Below are 20,379 nucleotides of genomic sequence, written 5' to 3' on the forward strand. Positions count from 1 at the left end.
ATGGTCTTTTTGGACCATTCGTGCCCCCAAAGAATGGCAGCAATGATTATCGGGTACATTTCCGAAATGGTGGAGGAAGGGGCCAGGGAAGAGAAGTCAGGTGGCCATTCGGCAGAGAACCATCTCCCGCCGTAGTTACCGCCAAAGCCGACTGAAGGGGTGGCGTCGGTGTATAGCTGGATGTCATTGGTGTCTGTGACATGGTCGTCGTAAAAGAAGGAGATGCCGTTCCAGGAAGAGAGGAACTGGTGCCACATTTTTAGTTCCATCTTGCACGCGCTGTCTAGCGTGACGTGGTCGTGGATGGATGGGACGGCGGTGGCTATGGAGAGAAGGTGTGACAAGAAAGATCGGCCCTGAGGGATGGCGTAGGTGAAATGGCCCAGCAGAGAGAGTAATTGACGTTTAGTGCATGTGTTGGCCATGAGAAAGTTTTGAATGAGTAGAGAAATGCGGTGGAGTTTCTCAGTAGGCAGAGATGCTTGGAGTGTAATGGAGTTGAGGGTGATGCAGAGGAATTCCAAGGATGTGCTTGGGCCTTCCGTTTTCTCTGGAGACAGGGGAACGCCGAGATCGGTGAATGCGGAAATCATTGTGGTGAGACCGTATGACGGGGGCGAAGATGGTGGCGTGACCGTGAGGAAGTCATCAAGTAGGTGGATGACGTACGGAAGTTTATAATTATTGGAAAGAATCCAGCAGAGGGCTTCGGACAATGAGTCGAAGATTTTTGGAGGCGACCGGCGGCTTGGGAGGTGAAGAGGATATGATAGGAATAGAATCCATTGCCGCCGAAACGCAAGGCCAGGTCAAGAATTAATGACAAGTAGTCGTCGGGCTCGGACCTGCGGTCGGGGAAGGCTGAACAAATTATGTCCCTATACAGTGAGAAAGCAAAAGCAAACTCGGCGACTGTGAGGTCCTTGGAGCGGGCAGGAAGTGGCTGTTTAAGTTCCAAGGGGCCGAATGAGGTGAGCAGTTCCCTGGGGATGTGAGGATTGATTGATGTAGGGTGAATGAGTTGAGCGAGATCAATGTAATTACCGGTTAGGATCTGCTGCCTGAGGGTGGGAGACATGGGGGATGCCGGGCGGATGCTAGGGGGCACACTGGTGCCTGGGCAGTAGCCATGGTGTAGCTGCTGGATGGAGGTGCGGGAGATATTCAGATATTTTATTTATCACCGTGCCCCACTAAAGCATTTGCTATTCATACACTTACATCTATAACTTGCATGAAAACAACAAAAAGGCATAAAGATTAGCCCCTAAACGGCGGTCAAAAAACTGTGTGCTTCTCCCGGTAAGCAGCACACCTGAGGAGTAATTGAATCAGAATAATGTGGTTAGGAGTGAGAGGCTCAAGGTCATTAGGATCGTCTGAGAGCTTGGTGAGGGGACGACCATTCAATATAGACTCGACCTCACACAGGACTGCTATTTTTTTGCTCGCCCACTCTTCCCTTATGTCGCCTGCAGAAGCTGCATTGTGATATGATTTTCCTCACAGCTGCATTGGAATTTGTTATCCAAAACTTTTTGCGCAGCTTGGACAGAGTGTGATTTCTTCCACCATGACCCACCTGTTGGTGAATATGCCTCAATATGAGCATAGAGATGTATTGATCTTTTGACAGAATGAGTGGATGCTTAGTCTCTTCTGGCAAAGCAGCCTTACTCAATCGTCCTCCTACTCTCAAAAATCCATCCTGCAAACGTGGATCAAGCTTGTACACAGAACTGTCTCTAGACACAGATTTTCCAGCTAATAGGGCAGCGATTTCTTCCTTGAACCTCTTTTGTTGACTGTAGCGAATGACGGCCATTTCAGCATCTAAGAGATCCTCAGCTGACAACATCTGGCTTTCAATGGCTCTTTTGGCCCTCTCCATCTCCAGCGACACATTGAGAGATGATCCACCTGCCTCCTTTCTGTGGAGCTCAAGAGCATGTAAGTCCTTTCTCTTTTGTTTCAACTGCAGCAGAATTCTCTTCCATTTGAGAAACCATGCCACCGCCACTTTGAGTCTCCTCCAATCCGAAAAGTAAGTTAAAAGCTGATCTGTAGCAATCGGAGAGCCCTGAGTAATGATGGTGTTTACTGTAGCTTCTCTTTTGACCTCCAAATCATCATCTGCAATTGTGACCTCTGTGATGTCTGCAGGCCAATTCTTTTCTGGGTCAAGGAGAAACTTCGGGCCCTCAATCCAGCTACCCCTATTCAGCAGATCTCCAACCTTCATACCTCTGGAGGCATAGTCTGCAGGGTTGTCTTTGGTATTAATATACCTCCACTGAGAGACTTGAGTTGCATCTCTAATAGTTGTTACCCTATTTGATACAAATATGTGGAAACGCTTATCCTCATTTTTTATGTACTTAAGCACTGCAGTGCTGTCCGTCCAGAAAGTTGACTGATCCAGTGGCAGCTCCAACTCCGCTCTCAACATCTGATCTACCCGCACAGCCAGAACAGCAGCCGCAAGCTCCAGACAGGGAATGGTTATCGGTTTTAGAGGGGTAACTCTTGCCTTACCCAACAGGAAAGAAACATGGACCATCTTACAGTTTTCAATCCTGAGATAAGTAACAGTACCGAATCCATCCTGACTAGCATCAGAGAAGTTGTGCAGCTGTGCCTTAATGGGCTGTCCAAAGACTTTGGGCTTAATGCATCTTTCAACTTTGAATGCTGCCAACCTTTTCAGGTCTTCCAGCCACCTTCTCCACTGATGGCCAATGTCTGCAGGTATGTTGTCATCCCATCCACAATGTCTCCGACAAAGCTCTTGCAGCATGACTTTGGCTGGGAGGGTTACTGGGGCAAGAAAACCCAGAGGATCATAGACCGAGATGATTATGGACAACATTCCTCTCCTGCTCTGTGGTTTTTCTTTCATCGCCATTTTGAATTTGAATGTGTCTGACTCCACACACCATTGCAGCCCAAGAGCTCGTTCGACTGGAAGCTCATCTCTATCCAGATCCAGTTCCTTCAAGTGTTTCACTCTATGCTCCTCTTCAATGGTTTGCAGTACTGCCCTGCTATTACTGATCCACTTTGTCAAAGTGAAGCCTCCCTTTTGGCAGATTTCAGTGAGAGCTTGAACCATGGCAACTGCCTCCTCGTCTGAGCGCGAGCTCTTCAAACAGTCATCAACATAAAAGTTTCTTTTGACTGTTTCCACAACTTCTAGTGAGAAATTAGCCCGATTATCCTCTGCAGTTCTCCTGAGTGCATAACTGGCACAACTTGGGGAAGAGACAGCCCCGAACAAATGAACTGCCATTCGAAATTCTTCAATCTCTTGGTTCACATTGCCCTCAGGCCACCACAAGAAGCGCAGGAAGTCTTTGTCCTCTTCAGCCACCCTAACTTGGTAAAACATAGATTTAATGTCTCCCATAAATGCCACTGGCTCCTGTCTGAATCTGGTTAGAACACCCAACAGTGAACTAGTGAGGTTTGGGCCTTGTAGCAGCTGGCTGTTGAGTGAAGTTCCCTTAAACTCAGCTGAACAGTCAAACACAACACGCAATGTACCCTTTTTGGGATGGCGTACACCATGATGGGGTATATACCAGAGCTTTCCATTTTCACCTTCCAGCTGATGTTGAGGCACTTTCTCTGCATAGCCGTTCTTAATTACATCAGTGAAGAAGCTGGTATATTCCTTGTGGAATACTTCATCTTTCCTGAACTTCCCCTTTAATCCCAGCAGCCTTTGCTTAACCATAGAAAGGTTATTAGGAAGCGAAAGCTGGTCCTTTCTGAAGGGCGTTTTCAAGCTGTAATGTCCATCCTGCAGCTGTGTTGACTCATCCATCATCTTTAAGAATCTAATATCTTCTCTCGACACTCCTTGTTCCTCTGAACTTCGCTCATTGAAGTCATGACTGTATTGGTTGCTCAGCATTTCCTCCAGCTTACAGACAGAAATCCTATTGACAGCAGCCAACGAGAATCCTGTTTTAGGCCTGCTGCTCTCTCCATCTCAAAGGGGACCATTAACTACCCAGCCAAGTACAGTTCGTATTGCATATGATCCATTCTCTCTGCTGTTGATGACCTCCCATGGTTCCAATACCTTAGGGGCGTTAGTGCCAATCAACAGGTCAACATTAGCATCAATGCATGGGATCTGTACATCCGAGAGATATGGCCATTTCTGCAATTCTCCATGTGTGATAATGTTACTGGTGGTCACAGGCATTTTATTTTGTGTGAGTACTTCTGGGAGACTGTGGAAGCTGTTACTGCCAAGACCAGCTACCTCCAAACCATTCAGGGTGCTAGTTGACACAACCCTTTCCTGTCCCATAGTGCGCAAAAGGAAACTGGTTTTCCTACCAGTAATGTTCAGCCTTTGCATAAGATGTTCTGAGCAGAAAGTAGCCGTACTCCCAGGATCCAGGAACGCATATGTTTGTATTATCTTGCTTCCCCTGATGGATTTAACCTGAACTGGCAAGATAGACAAAATGCTATCCTCCTTTCCGGCCCGTGTATGTCCACAAGTTTCTGATGCAGGTGGTTTAACATGTGCTGTGCCCTTAGTGTGTTCACTTCCTGTGATGGCTCTTATCTTTCCAGAGATATGAAGCACTGTAGGATGGTTCTGACCACAATCTTTGCAAGTTAAGCGCCTGTCGCAATCCTTGCTCCTGTGTCCACTACCCAGGCAGCCAAAACACATCCCCTTTTCCTTCAAAAAGTCAATTTTGTCCCAATGCTTCTTCCCTTTCAGTTTTGGACACTCTTCCAGTCTGTGAAACTGAGAGCAGCAAACACATGCTTCTTGAATGATTCCCTTTAAGTCCAGCCTTTGTGGGACTGAGCTTGGAGTTCCACATCCCTTGGCTGCGTCACTTACAGTAACTGTGGCGAAGCTGTTACCTCTGACCTTGCTGAACTTTGAATGTGGCTTGAACTTGTTAACACTCTTTACTGCAGGCAAACCACTTATCGTGTCTTGGATGTCCCCAAAAAGTGGATCAGAAATGATCTTAACTTGGCGTTCGATAAATGAGACCATGTCTTTAAAGCAAGCTCTGCGATTGTACCTCTCCAGTATTTCATGTACCTGTATCCTCCATTTTTCTCTGTACTTAAATGGTAACTTTATCATGATTGCTCTCATGTTAGTTGGCATGTCCAGCTCCTGCACATATTGAAGTTCCTCCATTACATTGCAACAACTGCGCAGAAATAGAGAAAAAGTTTGCAGTGCTCCCACATCCTCTGCCTTCACTGCAGGCCAAGCCAAAGCCTTCTCCATGTAGGCTGCACCAATCCTATATTGGCTTCCAAAGTGTTCTTGGAGAAGCTCTTTAGCCAGCTGATAACCTCTGTCAGGAATCATGTGCTGACAACTCCTCACCAATTCTCTGGGCTGCCCTCTTGTAAATTGCTCCAAAAAATAAAGGCAGTCAGCTTTGCTAGCCTTTGATTCCACAGTATGTTCAAAAGCTCTTATGAAAGTTTTATACTGAAGAGGATCACCGTCGAATGCTGGAATGTCTCGAGAAGGCAAGGACAACAAGCGCTGTTGTTGAACCAGAGCTGCTGTGATTTCATTTTGTCGGTGCATTATGGTGCACAGGTCTCCTTGTACTGGTACAGAATATAAATGCTGTTGCTCCACTGATGCAGGCTGCACATTGTTGACTGGCAGAGAGAGGTTTTGTTGTGTATCTCCATACTGCATTGTTCCAGATGTTTCTGTTTCCTTTTTCCACTTTGTCTCATATTTTGATCCAAAGACCTGATGTGTTTTTCCCTCAGAGTGTGCGTTCAGTGCACTTGAATCCTTTTGGGCTACTGAGAAGCTGCTTTGTGGCATTGCACTCCATGTGTATGGTTTAAATGAGTTTGCTGCAGGATTGAGTCCTTTGGAATTTAGGTTTTGTTCTTCATTCCTTTGCAAGTAAGAATTCATTCCATCAGAAGGTGCTTGAGAGTTACTGGAACATTCTGAGGCAGCTTGAAAAACTGCTAGCTTTGCAGTGGATGCAGCTATTTCAGCATCAATCTCAAGCTGCTCCCTTTTTCTTCTCAGCTGCTCTTCCTGGGCCTCTAGAGCATGCCTTTCCCTTAAAGCCGCAGCTCTAGCGAGAAGTGCAGCCCTTTCTGCTTCTGCCTTAATGCGAGATGAAGCTGTAGTTTTGCCACTTTTGTTACTTCTTTTACCACTACATGTGCTTTTTCTGTGAGAATGTCTACTGGCAACATTTGATATGCTGTCATCAGGGTGAACATCATCACCATCCTCATCACAATGATCATTTGCCAACCATTTTTCAACCTCAGAAATGAAACCATTTTCAACAAGCATTTTTGCAGCAAACCAAGTGTTTTGTTTGTCACTTTCTTCAGTGGACATTAAAGGCAACAGAGCAACATGAGCATCTTTGGCTTCCCCACACAAAAGCGCAATTTCTTCCAGTGTATGTTTTATCTCTTTTGCATTACCACTCTGCATAAGCTCTTGAGTTACGTTTCTTAGGTTTTTAGCCTTAATTAATTTGTCTTTTCGTACATTTTGTAACCTTTCCACCTTTGCAACAAGAGCTTTGTGTGTTAATGTAATAGACCGTTTACCTTTTACAGATTCTGTCTCATTAACAATTCCCTCTTTCAACGAAGCTGCAGCAGCCGCTGGCTCCGCGGCAGCCACGTCTGGTTTACCGTCCATAATGTCCTTTAATTCACACCGCAACGCACATCCGAGATGAAAGCAACGAGATAAAGTTCAGTTTATCAGTGTTGTTTTAGCGACCAATGCATTGGGATTACGCTCGCAAAGTTGTGTGCACACTTTATTATGGCCATAAAGTTGGTGGCGCTACTCTTTACCTTACACGCGGTGGGCGCCGTGATGTCACAATCCAGATGGATGAATCAGCTGATGACTGGTGCGTCCTCCATCGCCACCTCCCATGCTTTCAAACAAATGTAGGAAATCCAGCGTCGAATCTTCCTCCATGCACGATGGCCAACGAACTAACTGAAGCTAAGTTTTTTGACTTAAATGTAGTGACTTGATTTCGACCAAAACAAAACCTAAGCCACAGTGAGGGGCTGTTACCGGGACATGTAATTGACGCGTCGTCATGCGGCGGCTCCGTGTACTAAATCAAACATCCTCGGACTTGCGCTTCAGATATTTTATTTATCACCATGCCCCACTAAAGCATTTGCTATTCATACAATTACATCTATAACTTGCATGAAAACAACAAAAGGCATAAAGATTAGCCCCTAAACGGCGTTCAAAAAACTGTGTGCTTCTCCCGGTAAGCAGCACACCTGAGGAGTAATTGCCTCTTCCTCTACATATACATTTCCGTAGACTGCTGCTCAACACGCCACCTACTGTGGCAACCAGGGAGTAACCTTAACACAGTTGGATACAAATGGCTCTAACATTATTATTAAAAAAGTCAACTGTCAGTCAGTGTTTTATGAAGAAGGAAATGCAGCTACAGTGAATGTAAAAATATATTTGTTTGTTTAGAAGACTCCACTGGGTACCTTTAATTTCATTATTTTCCCTGTGCCCTTTCCTTCCTAGAGTCCTTCTTTCCTTCCGTTCTCATTTTTTCCTTGTTGAAAAAATGAGAATGTTCTCATTTTTTCCAACATGGAATTTCCATGTTGAAATTAATTGGAGCCCTATGCTCTGCTGTGCCACGCTTGTGAAACAACCTTCCTAACCATCTAAGGGCAGCACAGATCCTAGACTCTTTTAAAACAGGCTTAAAAACCTTTCTATTCAGGACGGCTTTTTCATCTTAACTGTTATTACTATTTTCTTTATGTTGTGTGTTCTATATCATTACTACTGTAGCACTTTGAGTGAATGAAATATGTGGTACAAATTATTAAATGTATTATTATTATGTTTTCCTTTTTTCTTTGCTTCTTTCCTTCCCTCTGTTTTTATTTCATTCCATATTTAAGATTCTCTTCCTCAATTGATCTGAATATGAAAAACCACAAAACCAGAGAACCCTAAGAAACTAAAGGACTTCATTATCGTGAGCATTTCTCTATTGTAGTATTGATGATTTTACTTTGGTCATTGATTTGGGAACTTCTAACAAACAAGCAAGACAAGAATCAGACATCAATGCACATATAGCACCTTACAAAAGCTTTAAAGGGGACATATCATGCACATTTCCAAGTTTATATTTATATTCTGGGGCTCTACTGGAATATCTTTGCATGATTTACAGTTCATTAAACTTATTTAGTTAGAGGCTACGTAAACAAACAACAGTAGTGACATTTCACTTCTTTTATTAAATCTTTTCTGCAAAATGGAAACTTCTTAAATACATATATACATGTTTAAGCCAAAATCCGATCCCAAATATACAAGTGGACAACATGAACAACCCATAGAAACACCTACAGAATGGACAGCTGTTTGTGGAATTGAAATAAGCTTGTTTGTGTTTGTGATAAATAAGGAGGTATACAGGGAGTTTACAGCTGTATACCTCCACAGGGAGTGACTTCTCCCTATGTTATGGTTTGTTTGCAGTGTCTCCTGCAGCTAATAAAAGGAAATATATGGGGACACAGCAAGTGCCTAACAAAGCTGAAGCTAGGGGTGCAACGGATCACAGAACTCACATCATATCACAGTTTTGAGTCAAGGATCGGATCATTTTTCGTATCAGCAAAAAGAAAAAAAAGAAAAGGGAAACAAATATAACTTTGTTTTCCATTTATTCTGTAAAACACTTAAAGCAAGAAACTTTTGCCCATGGTCTTAAATGAAAACAACATTCAAGATGTCCAATGTTTAAATATAATCTTAAAATATATGAAATATTCAATACTCAAATGTAAAGTGCATTATGAGGCATGGTACCTTCCTCCTTTAAACATGGTAGTCAGTGAAACAATAGCCTGTGTCCACATAATCAAAACTTGATAACTTACAAACATGAACACAAGTCTTGTCCTGCAGCTTCGCTTGTTGAACAAGCCACCAAACAAACATTCACCAGGGAAAAGTGCACCGCTAACATCAGTTAGTAGCTGGATAGCTAATTGGCTGCTCAGCTGCAGCACATTAAACAGCGTGTTAACATACCTGCCGATGTTACTTCGGACCCGTTAGATGAGTTAGGTTTGGTTGTTTCTCTTTAAAATCCCTGTTAGCGACATGCTGTCTGTCCATGACTTATACTAACGGCAGTTTGGTCACTTTGTCTCAAATGAGACCTTAAATTTTGCAGTTAATTGGTGGTTCACATGCATGCTGAACTGTGGGGGATTGAGTCAGTAGCTTTTAACAGTGAGGCACCTCACTGTTTATTGAATGCTCAGCCATGATATAAATGTGTTATTTCCTGGTTAAAAAACAAGAGAAACAATCATGATGTGTTAACTCTGTTACAAGTAGGCAGCTGCTGGGCTTCTAACCCTCTAAACAGTAGTTGTACAGGCCTAGTTTTATACTGAACTGAATTAAACTGTTTGAACCCGTGACAGACAGATTGAATGCACTACTGAACTGAAGACTGTCAGAATCACAGTGTTGTAAATGCAAAATGACGCTAAATGACTGTTTACTGTTTGACTGCTCATGCTGAAGTGCATTTGAATGGTGATGCAATTCCTAAACTGAAATATCATGTTATAAAATTACTTTAGCACCCCCTCTTGGCAGAATTTTATGAAATGTTATACTGTAATGTCACCTTCTGTACAACATTCCCAAATTTGGTTGCAATTCAATTCAGTATTGAGGAGTTATTGACCATTAAGTGCATTAGGCCACGCCTTCAAAAGTTTGCCTACCAATAACAGACAAACCGTAAGTGATATTCAAAAACAAATGAATAAGTTTTGTTTGGGGTCCTCTAAATATGGGATGTGTTTTTTTGGTGAAGATTGGATGAAATATGTGCCAAAAGAAGCAAAACATGAGTTTATGAAAAAAAATAAAATGGCGGAAAAATTTTATAGGTGCAAATGGGCGTGGCCTATATCTGTCTAATCAGCTTCATTCAAGGAACATCCTACCCAAATGTTTTTTTCATAGGACATAGTGAGTTATTAGCCAAAACGTAAGACATGTAATAACTGACAACATGGTGGTGATATTGGTACCATGTTTTAATATGTTACGCATTTCCCCATGTGACACCTGTACATCAAATATGAACAGTTTAGCACTTTTAGTTTTTGAGATATTAGCTCTCAAATATTCCTCCCATAGACTTCCATTATAAATTTTAATATTTAAAAAATCACTCAAATATGCTAGAAAGCTGAAAAGTAATAGCAAATGTTCAAAGAGTAAGTATAGAGGAGTTGAAAGCTTGCAAAAAATTTACATAATAATAATAATAATAATAATAATAATAATAATAATAAATAAAGATTTGGACAACAAAATTCACACTAATTATGGAGATCGCACATTTTACTATCCACAAAAAAAGGAAGTTAAAAATGTTTGCATTTTTGACTGCCTGACTTTTCTAAGCTGTGATATGAAAGAATCCAGTCTGTCTTTGTTTTTGCACTTTATTCATTCAGACATACATTTCGATATCACAAAGTCTGTAGAATATCATCAGAGAGCCTATTGGAAACAAGTGGGCTGGACAGTTTACCTCAGTAGTCTCAGTATTTTTGGCAGTGAAATTCATCAACAAGTGGTTTAAACAGCAGTAAATATATCATCATTTCAGACAGTGAGACATGTTTTTATCATTCAAAATATTGTGGTGAATTCAGAAGCATCTAGAGAAACACATTATTTGTATACATTCACTTTATTGCAAGGTTTTCTGAAAGCAAGCGTATTACTATATTTGTCTCTTTATTATCATTTGCATAGTTCAGGCATTTTGTCTATTTTCCCCCCAAAGTAGCAATGGTTACATGTGATAGTAGGATATACTCTAACTGAAATCCAAAATATTATATACATTGACCAATTTATATAATGTATATATTCTTTATTTTCATCAGCCACAAATGCTACATCTAGTATCAAATATTGGACACCACCTTTTGGCTGTCAGTTCTTAACACATCATATTCCAATTAATCCAAAAATATCTATGTTCTGCACAATCCTCAACAGCAATAAAATAAAAACATAGTCTCGTGGAAAAATGCAAAATGTTGAGTTATTGAGTGTAAAAATTGCGCCTGTCAACTTTTCGTTGAATAACAATGCACCTAAAAAAATATGTACTGCCTCTTTTGAACGTATTCCCTTTCTAAAAAACTGAAACAAGAAAAAATAGAAGTATTCTCTTAGATCCTTGTTTGTTTTTGCTTAGTGAGAGCCATTAACTGCTTACAACATAAAATTCTATTTCTTCATTTTCTGTAACATATTACACACAGCTTTCTACAAAGACAGTTCACTTTAACACTGAAGTGTGTAACAGCAAAACAAGCTTAATGAATGGTGATACACATGACAAAGGGAAGGTGTGTGTGTGTGTGTGTGTGGTCACAGAGTTCAACTTTGGTGGACGTTGCAATGAAGAGACTTGGCCAAAACTAGAAAGATCCGAAATACTTTCTGTCCCGTGAGAACAAGATGTTATTTTGTAAAAAGTTCAAACACTTTTTTATGATACAAATTGCAATGTGTTTCTAAGGATGGGTGTTTTATCTTTACATATGGCAGACACTTTTACCAGTCAGTCATGCTGCTCTAAAATACCAGCAGATGGAAATAACAACTTCCCACTAGCCACATACATGTTCTGTTTAACTGGCAGCTTAAAATCAAAGCAAAAAAGAGAAGCCAATACTGACTAATGTGGAATGTGATTTCATCATTTTTACAGAATTTTATTGGAATTTTGTTTGAGTAACCCTTTCTTCAATCTTTAAAAAAAATGACATTATGAAATAAAAGTATCACTGGGAAATGCAATTGAGGAATAAAAAAAAGACATTATGTTACTATGAAAATAAAAATGATAACATTTCAATAATAATTCATATAAATGGTTATTTCAAAAAATGTGGTTAATTTATATTTTTTTGTATTCATTCAAACCATATTTTTAAAATTTCAAAATGTTTTATTCAATTTTATAATATTGGTCTTTTTGGAGTTTCATCACTATGCCACTAAGTTGCCACTAAACCATGATGTTCAGATTTTGAACATTCCTAACCTTGGTGCCCTCCAGTGGTAGCATCAATCATTGCATTTCCTCCAGATTCAAACTCCTTTGCAAGTCATTACATGAATATGTCCATTCATCACAACAAACACACAGACATGTTTCAGACTTATGGCACTGCATGATGGGATGAGATCTTGTTGGGATATGCTACATGACAGTATTTTCCAGTATATTTCCTCTCAAATGACTGCATCATTAGCTAGTTTCTCTTTACACAGACAGAGTTACACTTCTAAGGTCACTTCTATTTTCACTTTCCACATACAGCTTACCATTTATAAACATATATCCAACATACTTTACCTATATCTGTAGATAATCACTGGGGTAATTTCTTGAGCACTATGCTGATTTAACCAAATGTGACACTATCACCAAATGCTGCAAAGCGATAGTGGATGCAACTCAGTCTCATATGAATTACAGTCATATGCAATGGTACTGGATTAGAGAATTATACTTAGTGCCAATGTTCTGTGCCAAAACAGCTCAGACATGTGAGGTTTCCATTCAGCAATGTACAGTGACAGTGTGCAGGTCTGATTGGTGGATGGCTGTTTAAATGTCCCAGGAACTCTAATGTTTCCTACCTACAGTCTGTGCTAACATCTTCATTGTCTAACCACCTGATGACCACCATCTTTATCTTTGCCTTTGCTGAAACCTTACTGCACTTACCATACTGTAGTTTCCATGAGCACATGCTGTGAGACAATTAAAGTGAAAACTCTTAATTCCACCAAGAAAAAGCTTCTGAACTTACCTTTGTCTTAAAGCAATTTCTGTCTCTCCTTTTTGGCTTTGTTGCTGCCTCATACAGATGCTTCTTTACATCAGAAGAGAGGATTGTGTCACTCCCCTCCAATTTTTTTTAATCTGCTATTGCAAAAGTTGAAATACGCATGGTCTATCAAGTACACATTCCATTCCTGCCGTTATGCTCATTTCAATGATGGATTGATAGAGATTGGGGAAGATGGTGTCACTTCCTTTGTGGCAGCTCAGGTTTGAACAGACTTTAGACTGAACAAAAGTATATCAGCGAGTCCAACCACAGTGAGTGTGTCTGTCCTAGTGTCTAACAACACTTAATCATGCAGATAACACAAAATGATCTTATTTCAACTAAAACAAAAGATTTTCTGCTTGAACAATCTGACAGGGCACACCAAACACACCAGGGCAACACTGCACAGGGCAAAATAAGCTGACCTCACTGAACAATGGAATTCCATCACTGACAGCAGGTGAAAGGTATGATGATAACAGTAATGATGGGAAAGAAAGAATGAAGGTGGAGTTCATTTTGTGCATCTCTGATGTCAGGGGCTTTACTGCCTGATTCTACAGTAGTTGAATAAAAAATCTTGAGCATGACAGCAAATTTGAGAGAGAGTGGGGATACCAGGTTAGAAAATGAATACTGTGTTTCACATATACCATATTCTGATTCTGCCATGGGACAAGTAGCTGTAGTTAGCAACTTTGTAGGATGAGTCGTGGTTTATGAAATGCTCTTCATCTTCAGCTCTGCCTTGCATAAACTATTGCACTCTGGTGTGTTTGGTGTGAAAGATGGATGATGCATTAAAGTTAAACATAATCCAGGTGTAATTACTTGTCCCCCCAAAATGTATGTAATGCTAATGTTTGCATATGAGTGCAACTGATAGGAGATCAGGCTGATAGGATAGGAGTAGGGTAGGGAATGGAGGTCTAGGTGAAACCGGCATCACAGTGAGTTCAGAAGGAGAGTGCTCAGCTTTTCACAAAGGGCAAGAGGCTTCACTCTTGTTATGGTTGGTTGTCAAAGTGTAAGAATATGTGTCACTGTGGGAAAATACCAAACCTCAGTCATTGATCCTTACTGGGCCAGGAGCCACTGGGGGATTTCCATGGTTGGTATGGAGATGAATTGATAATGAACATCCTCCTCTGGTTTTAGTATCCAGATACACAACCTCAGTCACATTCATCTGGCCATGTCCCAAACTCTCCCTCTTTATTTATCTCTGAAGTTCCTCTGCTGGTTTATCTCCAGTGTGGGCCTCTCATATGTAGTTTCCCCATGTTAACTGATCCACATCAAACCTCAAAGTTCAATCACTTTTTGTCATAGTGAGTGTAAAACATTTCATCATCCTCATCATAGTTCATCAGTAATCTCTATTTTGTAGAATATGTCCTGAGCTAAATTTTATAGAAATATTATACCTCTTGAATCAGGTAAGAGAACTGGAGTCTTCCTTTGTGCGCCTGGGCACACATGTTGGGCAACAGTTGTGGGTTGGATGAACTGAAGTTTGGGGACATGAGCTTTTAAGTCTTTGTATCTTCTATGTGGGATGTAAATTTGCTCTTGCCTCCAAGGAACCTCCTTTGACAGATATCCATGCTTTTGTTGTTTCAGTTTAGGTGCTAAAAAAATTCAAAGTCATTTGTTTGGGGCAATCTTCATTGTTCAACTTGTCTAGTGAATCCTCAGAAAGATGCTCCATCAAACTTGACAGCAGCCAGGGCTTGAACTACAGGCAACCAGAGCAAAGGAAGAAAAAATGAGAGAGATGCAAAGATCATTTCAGATTACCTGCGTGTCACTCAGTACTGTTTACTACTATATACAGCAGGGCATGTTGTTTTTGTACAGGAAAGGCAGATTTGTAAGAGTCTTGTTATAGTTCCCTGTTAACTTCTGCTCCCTTAGCATCTATGGTACAACATATTCTGGGCGGCAGAAGGAGACACTGTCTGCTACTGCACCTCATAATGAGAAAGAATTCCAAAGTTTTTGGAAAAAATATGTAAAAAGCATGATGGATCTTGTTGATAATTGGTCAAAAATGGACCTTCAGACCTTCAAGCTCAGTGAAAAGGAGGTTTTTCCACCTTAAGTTCTAGTGCTCAATTATGTGCAATATATTTGCACAGATCCAAGCAGGTAGTTAAATACTTTTGTCTCTCCTACTTCTTGTAAACCAAAGAGGAAAGTGATCATCCAAAATTTTGCTGTGTTCATTTAATTACATTACATTACGTTTGAGGGCTATATGGAGTGCTTGGACCAAATATGGTCCATCAACATCTCCGGCTATTGCTGCTACTTGTTATTGCTAGTCATATCTCTATTATTATTATTGTTATTGTTATTATTGTTGTTATTCTGCTTCTCTGTCCCCACCCCTTCCCTTCCCTCTTTCTTTCTCTCTCAACCCAACCGGTCAAGGCAGAAGGCAGCCCACCTAGAGCCAGGTTCTGCTCGAGGTTTCTTCCCATTAAAGGGGAGTTTTTCCTTACCACTGTCGCCAAGTTTTTGCTCATGGAGGAATTGTTGGGTCCCTTTAAATTAAAGAGTATGGTCTAGACCTGCCCTATGTGAAAAGTGCCTTGAGATGACTTTTGTTGTGATTTGGTGCTATATAAATAAAATTGAATTGAATTGAATTGAATTGAATTGAATGAAGTTATTTAGATTTTAAATAGCAGTCCTCACGTAAACTTGCTATTCATTTCATATTCATATTGTATCATATCATAAAACTCATGGGATTGTGGGCAAAAGCAGTTCCAGAGAGTGAACCAAGCAGAGGGTTTAAACAGGATGGGAGAAGAAGGGTGTGGTGAATGCTAACTCACCTGGTCAGTCTCACACCTTCATGATGTGAGCAGAGTTGGGGAAGTCAGCAGAGGAAGGGGGAGGGGCCAGGCTGGTCGGGGAGGTGGGGGGACTGGAGACGCACTGAGCTGGAGTGAGATGAAAGGAGGCAGGAGGAGTGAACAGAGGGAAAATGCAAGCAAAACAAGGAGTGAGTCAATCAAAGGGAGAAGTATGGTGAGGTAAGTAGCTGAAGAGGAGGGACTCCTGAGCATCTAGACATGTGACTTAGAAAACACACACATCTACTGACTTTCAGGGTTAAGAAAAGTGTTAAATCTGGTTTCTTTGGATCACCATGTATCCTTGTCCTGATGTGGCTTAGCGACACATGTGTGACTCCCCTGAAGTCCTCAGCACTACTGAACTATGAGGTGACTCAGGACAGTGTCAGAAGTATCACAAGAGTCAAGTAAAAGGAACTTAAAGATACTTTTATTGCATTTTTGCTATGAAGCATAAATCCACTTGTGCCTGCTGACTCATGAAAGAATATGGGTATGGTCCAGAATCAAAATAAATCTTTGATGCTGTAAGTCATATTGACTTACATTGATAGTGCACCATAATGAAGAATTTCTTGCTGATGTTTGGCTGTCTGTCTCACCAGTGCTGAGGATTTGGATTCGATAGTTTTGTTCCTTTCTAAGATTTGCTGAAGGGAAAACATAGGACTTGCGATACAATAGTAGGTCAATATTGAACACCTCTATCATGAGTCAGTGAAGCTAAAAAGCACTTATTTTTTGCTTTTGTTCTGTCTAATAATTTTTACTAAATACAACTAATTGAATGATATCTGTAAAAGGATTGCTGTAAAATAGCTTATCATATACATATGCAATACAATTTGAAAAAACACAAAAGCATGCAACAGCGAAACAAAGACAAAGAAACAAAAAATCTGCTTCTCCTAATGTAAATACTCCTGTTTAGATAAACATGGGATCATGCATTAAAACATGATGTCTGATGACATCATGAATCTAAGATGGATGTAGTGAAATAATGAGTAGCTGCTCTGGTGTATGTGGTATCATAAACTAGAGATGTCCACAGTCAATCCTTAGTATTGGTATTGGTGCTATTCCAGGCATATTATAATGAATTGGTATTGGCTAAAAAAATAATCAAATATCGCTCCTTTCTTTACTGTACCTGCCTACTGCAATGCTGCTCTACAGTGCATAATTCATTTTCTCTGTGTGTGCGTGTTAAATCTGAAACTCAGATTGTAAAATACACTTATTTTTATTGATTATTTTATCTCTCCTCTCTCTTTCTTATTAGTAAAGATCAGTGTACAAAACATTCATTCATTGAAGCTTCCCATTTTTGGCTGGCACTAAACATATGCCTAACATTGACAACATGCCAAAATGAAAATTGGCTGTTGTTGGGTTTGTGTGCTCTTTGCAGCTGGTGTCTGCACTAAGCCAAAGATCACGTGTGAGTGAAGAGTCTCCTCTCTGTAACACCATTGTAGAATTGTGAGTGTGTCCCAACAACTTTAACAGTGATATGTCTTTTTAGTTTAACAGTTCACATGAATTTTAAGAGTCATTCTCCCAGTTATACTTTGATTCATATATTTATGCTGATCAATATAATAGTTTTGGTTTTAGTTTTTGTATTAAGCAGCTTGTGAAGAACAAGGTATACTAAATTTAGGCCACACCTGTTGTTTTAATTTGACAGAAACATACTTAATGAACACTGCATATCCTCTGCTGCTATGTATGTAATATAATTAAATTCAAATAACAGTTATTTTAGAATGAACTGAGTTCCATATTATCTCATTTTCATCTTGTAGCTTGAGTGTGCACTGGGCAGCTGTGTCTTATTTTTAGGATCAGGCCTGTTATTAAAGGACTCTAATCTGGATCTCATGTTGCTGAATGTGAAGGAAATGTTCAAAAATGTCTCATGAAGTTTTCAACTGTTTGTGAACAGTTAAAAATGGGCAGGGGGGATGGAGGTTATTCTCAAAAAATGTTATCATAACCAACAAGAATTATGGCCAAACCTGCAAAATCAGTAACAGGAACTGTCAGCAATAAACGAATGAAAAGGTCTCGCCTTCCAGCTATAGATTTCGAAATGAAAAGAAATGGCTGTTAAATGTTTTTTGCCTATAATAATACCCTGGCAGATAACATTTTAGTTGGCTAGACCTCATGAAGGTATGTGCAGCAATGTGCATGAGGTAGTGTTGGGACTAAGTATTGTGGCTTGTCCTGTGCTATGTGATCACGATGAGCAGTTAGTGGGAGAAGGTTAGTGATGTGGCGATGGTGTTGGTAGCAGTTGTGTGGAGTGAGTCCTCACCAGAGAGAAGGCGGCTGCGACGAGAGGCCTCTGCAGCCAGAGCACAGGAGATCTCAATACGCTTCTCTTGCTCCTGCAACTGCTGCTGGGAGCTGACCGAAGCTCCACCCTCCACTGGTCCATCCAGGAGAGGAACCATGTTCTGCAGACTGTAGAGGGTAGATGAAAGGAAATGCAAAGACAAAGAAAAAAAAAAGTAAGGTGGTTCTTTTGTTAGTCACGGATAATGATTATGCTACACTGACTTATATAAGACAATGTCATCTGCATATTAGAACATTTTGTAGTCTTTGTTATTAATATATACATTATATACTTTGCTAAAATGAACCCCTCTCTCTGCAATTGAGAAGTAATGGATTCATGTTTCCAGGCTTTGAATTGGCACATATAATTTGAGTCTAATTGCAGAATTATTATGTTCAGTGTTTTCCTTTAGGTTTTTTTTTAACATTTTGGAAAATATGGTACAGAGCAGTACAGAAAACTGACTAATAAATCTATGTTTGAGTCTAAACCCACTTTGATTTAGCAATGAGGGTCTTGATCCGCTCCAGTTTTTTCTGCTTCTCCTTCTGCTCCTCTGGGCTCAGAGGAGAGGTATCATCTACATCCAGGTAGCGCTCTGGGATCAGAACCTTGTCAGGAGCCATCAGCTAGAACAAACATAACACACATGAATGAACATAAACACTTTAGGGTGCCAAAGTCATACATTTTCAAATATTACACATACAGTAGTGTAATGCAATGACCATAATGAATGAAAGAGTGAATGAGGGAGTGATGCATCAGCTGACTGATCTCACCTCTTTGTTGATATCCAGGTCGTAGTGCTCTGGTTCAACTTGTAACCGTCTCAGCCGAGCAATTTCCTCCCGAGGAGACTCCAGCCCCGGTCCTCTAACCGCTGCCTCTAAGTCTTTGATGTCAATCTCATGAGCTGTCAGCCGCCTACGAACCTGCAAACAAACACACACACACACACACACACACACACACACACACACACACACACACACACACACACACACACACTTTTTGAAAATGTCTTTGGAGGGGTGGTACCCCCTTTTTCCCCCTTCCTGCCATACCATACTTCAGGATTGGTGTCCTGACAAACAAGCAAGTTGTTGTAGTTGTTATTACAGTGGAAAAGATGCAATCCCACATTGTACATATTTAAACCACATGACCCAACCAGAGATACCACTACCAGGAAGTGAACCCTATGGCTTTGCAGTGGTGGGGTGCCACACATCTTCCCCTCATTAAACAGGTCCTGGAATGTGAGTAGATGTTGTTGAGGCTTTCTGATGCTGCAGGTTTCTAGCATAATATACCATTTAAATCAAATATGAATATCAATTTTCATAACAATATGATTGTTACATGAACAGAAGTTCCATCTTGCATGTGTTAAATGTACAAAATATTGATCAAAGCTTACCAGTTCTCTACTACTGTTATAGGAGTATAAACACATGGTTAGGTTTTGCTCCACTGGTAAGCTGTTTGCACCATACAGGCTGTGAATTCATCAATGTGTTTGCTGTCCTTGTAGGACATGTTTGACAAGCATCATCACATGGTTGATCATACCACTTTGTAGTTGGCTGTAGACTGGCCACCTGATAGGTTTAGGCTCCGCCTCTTGTCCCTCATAGAGCTGCTCTGGTTGCGACGGATTCGTTCATTCTGCTCCTCCACGCTCATCTTCGACTTCACCTCTGCAGGAAACACAGCACTCTTTGGACGCTCCTACGGCAATGATGTGGAAAAGAAACATTATTTTATTCAGGCAAAACATAGTGCTGCCTTTAACATTGCTGACCATAAAACACTACTAAATAGAGTGGAAAACTGTGTTAAAGTGGTTCAGGTCCTATCACCAGGGTAAAAGCTATGTTGTCTTACTTGGCAACTATGCATCCCAGTGGACAAACATGGGGTTCCCCAAGGCTCAATCCCTTGGTCACTATTATGTAATATTTACATGCCTCCATTTAACTAAATTATATAAAACAGTAAAATCATCTTTACTTTTTATTTGTCCTTTGTGTATCTGTTTATGCTGTATTTCCTGTTTGTTTTTCATACATTAACCAAAGCACTGTATGAATCTCTACACAATATCCAAATAAACTTGCCTTGCATTGACTTAGTATTAGCACTATGTATTGTAAAGACCAAGGTAAATGTCATTACTAA

At 40.5% G+C, this 20,379-nt stretch overlaps 2 protein-coding genes across 3 annotated transcripts in view; both read right to left on the reverse strand.

Moving 5' to 3' along the window:
• golt1a (golgi transport 1A) overlaps positions 1 to 9,186 on the reverse strand; it is a 37,501-nt gene extending 28,315 nt beyond the window's left edge. Inside the window, exon 1 of one of the 2 annotated variants that reach the window (XM_042407698.1) lies at positions 9,110 to 9,186. The gene's annotated coding sequence lies outside the window, so the exon portion shown is untranslated. Of the gene's footprint in view, positions 1 to 8,955; positions 8,996 to 9,109 lie in introns of those variants that run through there. The other variant, XM_042407697.1, reaches the window with a different exon arrangement.
• Positions 9,187 to 12,026: 2,840 nt separating this feature from the next.
• The window catches only part of plekha6 (pleckstrin homology domain containing, family A member 6), a 145,058-nt gene continuing 136,705 nt past the window's right edge, over positions 12,027 to 20,379 (reverse strand). The window contains 6 exon segments of the mRNA XM_042405754.1: positions 12,027 to 14,710; positions 15,819 to 15,926; positions 18,169 to 18,317; positions 18,691 to 18,824; positions 18,978 to 19,130; positions 19,771 to 19,929. Of these exon segments, the coding sequence (XP_042261688.1) occupies positions 15,829 to 15,926; positions 18,169 to 18,317; positions 18,691 to 18,824; positions 18,978 to 19,130; positions 19,771 to 19,929 (693 nt within the window). The 3' untranslated portion in view covers positions 12,027 to 14,710; positions 15,819 to 15,828.

This window comes from Thunnus maccoyii, chromosome 3 (assembly GCF_910596095.1).
Source record: "Thunnus maccoyii chromosome 3, fThuMac1.1, whole genome shotgun sequence".
NCBI lineage: Eukaryota > Metazoa > Chordata > Actinopteri > Scombriformes > Scombridae > Thunnus > Thunnus maccoyii.